Source organism: Thamnophis elegans, chromosome 3 (genome assembly GCF_009769535.1).
Source record: "Thamnophis elegans isolate rThaEle1 chromosome 3, rThaEle1.pri, whole genome shotgun sequence".
Lineage (NCBI taxonomy): Eukaryota > Metazoa > Chordata > Lepidosauria > Squamata > Colubridae > Thamnophis > Thamnophis elegans.
Genome location: NC_045543.1, coordinates 10491717 through 10498157, shown reverse-complemented (window position 1 = coordinate 10498157; position 6441 = coordinate 10491717). Strand labels below are relative to the sequence as shown.

The 6441-nt window shown below is 38.4% G+C and overlaps 1 protein-coding gene across 3 annotated transcripts in view; it reads right to left on the bottom strand.

Moving 5' to 3' along the window:
• Positions 1-682: 682 nt before the first annotated feature.
• GEN1 (GEN1 Holliday junction 5' flap endonuclease) overlaps positions 683-6441 on the bottom strand; it is a 32101-nt gene continuing 26342 nt past the window's right edge. For all 3 annotated transcript variants that reach the window (XM_032212595.1, XM_032212594.1, XM_032212596.1), the window contains 3 exons: positions 6161-6222; positions 3434-3580; positions 683-2833 (listed from right to left, as the gene is read on the bottom strand). In XM_032212595.1, coding sequence (XP_032068486.1) covers positions 1476-2833; positions 3434-3580; positions 6161-6222 — 1567 coding nt within the window. In that variant the 3' untranslated portion in view covers positions 683-1475. The remainder of the gene's footprint in view (positions 2834-3433; positions 3581-6160; positions 6223-6441) is intronic.

Here is a 6441-nt window from a genome sequence, read left to right as displayed (position 1 = left end):
CAGACTTACAATGGCTGCGTTCACATGCTAAGCTGTACATAATATTTTACAAACCACAGTGGCTGCCTTTATAGATTGCATTAAAACCAAATCAGACAAATTAGGTGATGACATGGTACAACATGTGAAATCAGATGCTGCATCTTTTTAATAATTTATGTGATCCTATATTGTGAAAAATAAAAATAAACATGTAGATTAGAATGTCACTTGCATCGATAATCCCATTGCAAAAAACAAGAACCCTGTGAATTTATGTTTTCACCCTTTTCATGAATCAACAACAATCACCAAACAAGATGCATTTCTTTCAATTCTGTATGTTAGAAAATTGATAATGATTTGTACCTTGATCTGATCACCATCACTATTAGGAGTTGCATTGTGCCAAGACTGATCTCTCAAGTCTGTCTCTTGACTAACAATGGGTATCCAGAACTGCCACTGGGGGCCATTCTAGCTTGAAGTAAAAGCCCATAATTTGAAATGGATACCTTTGGCACGGAAAGTATACATTTTACCAGGAAATACAGAGCTTGTCTACAAAAGACAAAAATTTGATCTAAGCAAGATTAGAAGTAATATAATATCTGTAATCAAAGAAAATCACTGTTACAAATACCATATTTTAAAAGTCCGCACTCTTAAACACAACTATTTACGGAGGCAAACTCCCCTGTTGCAAAGTATTTGTGTCTAATTAATTCATTTAAACTACTACTATTGAAAAGCATTGCATTTTTTAAAAAGTCTATTTAAAAAAACGGATTATATACAGTTACAAATGAAAATCATCGATTCTAAGACCATATGATCCCAAGTTAGAAATTAGGTCAAAGGAGAAAACAAAGAGCAGATAAAATATAGATTGTAGCAGTCTTCTTCAATAAATTAGATTTCTAATTCTAAAGGTATCGTACAGGCATAGTTCTAAATTGACTTTTTTTTTGCCACTTTATAATTTTGGTACTTAACTGTGTTGCACGTGTAAGGATTGACTCCAAGACTGGATCTAGAGCATTAATTTGGACCTGAAAATCTACTGCAAAATTATATAAAAACATATACTACGGTAACACCAATCTGTTTGTGTAAAAATGTCAGTAGCTTTGTCACTGCCATTGATCAGCAAGTTGTTACATATTTTATACTCTGCAAAAAAAAACAACCCGAACATTATTATGTATTTATTTTTGAGTACATGCTATTGTGGTATGATTGATGCAACCATTCAAATTATTTAGGAAAACTTCAGTCCAACTCACAGCAGGTATGTTAGTCAAAATTAGAGCAAGTCACTACAGAAAAGTTGCATGAAGAATTTAATTTGCCAGTCATTTCACTTCAGACACTTCTTTCAATCTTCTACCACTCACAGTTATGGGACTGATTAAATTTAGAGGACATTTAAAACCTGTCAAGACATTTGAGATGTTTCCAGATGAAGACATCAGAGGGAAGGGAACAGGAAGTGCTCAACTGCTCTTCAATCTGTGCTTCAGCCTTTCAGACAGAGGCAATGGGCTCTCAAGCCACGTATTCAAATCACTTCTGGTCTCCTGAAGACAAGGATCGAATCCACACTTGGAGAGACTTGCAGACTTGGAGAGAGGTAGAAGCAGATGCTCTTCTGTGGATAAATCAGCGTTGAGTAATTTAAGAGCGTGCTCAACTTTCCCTTTTGGTTCTGGCTGAATCTCAAATGCCAATTTCTTGGTGTCTCTTTTGCTATTGCACTTGTCCTTGGGCTGAACCGTATGAGCCTTTCGTTGCTGTTTTGAGATGCTATGACCTTTCCACCTGCCCTCCACATTTTCACTATCACTGTCATCAGCAGGATCATTATTTTGGCACACACTCTTAAGTGAGCTTTTCGTGATTCTTGGCACAGATTTCCCCCCAATCTGACAATTATCTAGGACTTTATTTGACCTAGAGAGCAAAATTTGCTGTTCGTTTTCTAAAGGACTCACTTTTAGCACTTCAGTACACAGCCTCAAAGAACTTCCTGAATCCTTGACTTTATCTGCTGCAGTTGGTGGGTCCTTATAACTTTGGAGATCTTCTCTATAGCTCTCTAAGCTTAGCCCCCGCAGATGTTTTTCTAGTAACATCACATTTTCAATTTCCTGAATGCTGTCAGGAGATGAAAATTCCCCTCCAGGGTTAGAAGTTCTCTTTATTTGTTCTTGCAATTGTATGGCGGCGTTTAACAAAGGCACACTTTTAGCTTTGGGAAAAGCTTCTAAACTTTCCATAGTGGCTCGATCTTTTAAAGACAAAGCATTCTTCTCTTTAGGAAAGCCTGTTTTTGAGACAGAGTAATCTACACCAGTGATCAGATTGGGGTTGGGTTCTGCAGAATCTGAATGCTGCGTGAGGATTTTGGCTGCTTTACTGTATGGTGGAGAGCACTGCTTTAAAGAATTATTGCATATGCCAGAGTCAGATTCTGAATACCAAGGAAGATTAACATTTCTTGGGGAAATGCTGAAGGATGTCCCTTCCCAGTCAATGCCACTCAGGTGCAGATCAGTATTCGCAGAAGAAGCCATAGGCTCCTTAACAAGTAATTCATTTTCTGGATTTTGTGAAGCAAAAAAGAAGTTTCTTGGCTTTCCTAATGCAGTAGAAAAATCTGCAGAGTCTGAAAAACGCAGAGATTCGCAGCTCGTTTTTGGAAATTTTTGCAGATCAAAAACAGGCCTCAAATCAGATTTTGAATCTTGGCTGAGAATGTTTTCACATGCTGGTTGCAAATTCAGGTCAGAAAAAGTATCTTCTACTTTGCTGTCTCCTGCTAAGCCTTTTTTCACGTTATTTTTCTTTTTACCTAAGGCAACAATAACAACAAGAAAATGTTAGGAACAGAATATTTTGAGGACTGTAAAATTGGAACTGGATAATACATAAATAAACATATAAAAGAGGATAAGGGATATGTTAATAAGATCAAAGTAGCTATGTATGATAAGTACAAACTGTATTTGTTGTTATGTTAAAATATGTATGGAAATAGCAATTGCAATAGCAGTTAGACTTATATACCGCTTCATAGGGCTTTCAGCCCTCTCTAAGCGGTTTACAGAGTCAGCATATTGCCCCCAACAATCCGGGTCCTCATTTTACCCACCTCGGAAGGATGGAAGGCTGAGTCAACCCTGAGCCGATGAGATTTGAACAGCCGAACTGCAGAACTACAGTCAGCTGAAGTAGCCTGAAGTGCTGCATTTAACCACTGCGCCACCTCAGCTCAGGAAATGACAATGCTAGAAAAGTGCTCTATGTCCAATGTTTTAATGTTTACTCAATTTAAAAAAAAAACAAAAAACATTAAGAACGTCTTGTTAACAACTGGCAATTTGAGAAGCATATAGTGACTATTTAAGATATAAAACATAACAAAACAAAACATGCAATGTTCTCAGCTTACTTTTCTTTTTGTCTTTGCCAATTTTCAACTTCTCCATTTGATACAAAGCAACCACTTCTGGATAGGCAGCCTCAAAGAGCGTGGACTCTTCTGTTGTTATTAGAAAGGGATTTTCAGGTTGATCCTCAGTTACAGCGGAGTAATGATCTGGAACAAAGAAACAGGGGCAGAGAAACATATTTTTTACTAGGTAACTACTGATGATCCCCTTAATTACCATTTTCCAAGGAACACGTGGCTCTTTCAAACTCATTCCTTCAGAAAAAGGAACATATAAAATAACTGTTCCTTAGGGATTGGAATCCATATCCTACAGAATCAGTTATGAGTTGAGGCTCCCATGTCTAACCCTTACTGCAGACTCTCCTTCTTAATTGGCATGAAATCCACAAATATCTGCCATTGTGTTTTGACAAATTCTTCACGCAGTCACGTTTGTGCACCCAAATTCTTCACCCAGTTACGTTTTAACTGGTGAAAGGGACATGCAGTCAGGGGAGGCAAGGGATTCAGAGCCTCACCACTGTCATCATGAAAAGAAAGAAAAAATGTAAAAGGAAAAAGGCAAGAGCTGAGGTCAGGCTGAGCTGGTTGCTGCCAGAGTCACCGTGGATGACTCTGCTTAACTGTTTAAAAAAGCTTCTAAAACAGCGCCCTCTACAGGAGGAGGCAGGAGAACGATGTACCACATCTAGTCTGACTTTAGGGATTTTATGATCACTCGAGCAGAGTTAAAGAAGGGTTAAAAGCCGAAAAATTCCTGACGTAGGTGAGGCATGTTGTTCTCCTGCCTCCTCTTGTAGAGGGCTTTTTTAGAGGCTTTTTTGAACAGTTAAGCAGAGTCATCCACAGTGACTCTGGCAGCAACTACCTCAGCCTGACCTCAAGCTCTTGCCTTTTTCCTTTTACATTTTTTTTTGTTTTCATGATGACAGGCAAGAGCAGAGTTGAAATCCTCTCTGAAACAGCTGGAAAAGGTACGTGTGGGTCAGAGGGAGGGACAAAAATCCAAACTTCATCCTCCTGGTGCAACATTGTGTGTGTGTGTTTGAGAGAGGGGGGAGGGAGGGAGGGAGGAGGGGAAGAGAGAAGAAAAAGAAAGAAGGAAACTTATTTAGCAAAGGAGAAAAACAAATGCTGTCGCTTTAAATCGGAACTGAGCATGCCTGGCTGTGGAATTCTGGGAGTTGAAATCCACAAGTCTAAAAAAATTGCTGCCTCACCAGCCATAAACCTCACCGCACGTCACTGCTACCTACAGACTGATTTCACCAGTTAAAATGTAACTGTGCAATGTAAAGGGCACACAATATATGCCTGGGAGAGCGAGAAAAAGAAACTCTCATTTTAAAAGCTGTCCTTTTCCATTCCGCATATTGAGATTTTCATATTAAAAAGTCAGATCGGTCATTCATGGTACAGCTGGCAGATGGCCTCAAAAATTTTAGAAGGAAAAATTCCCAGTTCTATCTAAAGATAGTTAGAAGTGAACCTGGGGTTACTAGGCTACAGAAACCTGAACCAACAAAGGGGCAGAGCCAGAATGCCTATGTTAATTTAATTCCAAGACAGTAATTTTACAGAGAACAGACTCCCAGATCCAATTTTGACATTATTGTGTTTTTATTTCTATTATAGTTTCATTTAATTGAATACTTGCACATTGTTAAACAGCTCTCATATATTTATTTATTTTGTATCCCACCTTTATTGTTTTTACAAAGAACTCAAGGTGGCGAACATATAAAAACCACATTTTCCTCCTCCTGTTTTCCCCACAATAAAAGCCCTGTGAGGTAAATTGTGCCAAGAGTGAATGGCTGGCCCAAAGTCACACAGCTGGCTTTCATGGCTAAGGCAGGACTTGAATTTACTGGACCAAATTTGCTCTGGTTGGACTGATGTTGAGAGGACAAAAACTGAAATCCTTTATTGGTGACTTTGGGCCAGTCATCCTCTCTTAACCCAATCCATCTTCAAAAGCTGTTGTGAAGAAAAAATGCCTCATCTTCTCCCCGAGCACATAGTGAGGAGATAACTCTCCCAAACATAATGGTTCCATTTCAATATCATACTGAATGCTAACTGATAAATTTGTCTTTCGCTGTCAATTTGTCACAAACTATTTTTAACCATTTAAGACAATATCCATAACGACACATGCAAAATAATCTGAAATGAGAAGATATGTTTGTGCGTAGACTGTACAAGTAGCCCTTGATGTATAACCACAGTTGAGCCCCAAATGGATATTGCTAAGTGGAACATCGAAGTGCGTTTTGCCCCATTTTACGACCTTTCTCGCTACAGTCATTAAGTGAATCATTGCAGTTCTTAAATTAGCAATATGATAATTAAGTGAACCCAGCTTCCCCGTTGATTTTGCTTGTCAGAAGGTTGCAGAAGAGGATCACATGACCCTGGGACTGCAAACATAAATATATACCAGTTGCCAAGCATCCAAATTTTAATTACCTGACCGTGGGGATGCTGCAACAGTTTTAAGTGTGAAAAATGGCCATAAATCACTTTTTTTTCAGTGCTGTTGTAACTTTGAATGGTCACTAAGCAAACTCTTGTAAGTCAAGAACTACCTGTACTATACATTAAGAAGTGTTATATTTCTATTTCTCAACATGCCCACCTTTTAAAGAGATTTCTTACTCCAGTGTTAAATTGTACTGAAAAGTACCCTTCTGGTATGCCCAGTAATACCAGAGTACTAACCTGGCTTCTGCCATGCAATTTCAAAACAAGGAATTCCATTTCTAATCCGTGTCTTGATTATCCTGTAGAAAGAAAAATTAAGATAGTCGTAATATTTTAAAGAAAGTGTGTAAAAATGAAACCAGGCATTTAAGAAGCCACCACGTTGGACCATCCTGCAGATAAGGGCTGCTTCCAGTATTCTCATGGCTATTGCCATGAGTTGGAATACTATACAACTGTGTGAGGAAAATATGTATCATTTCTCTCCGTCTCCTAATCAATCCTAGTCAGCTATAGCT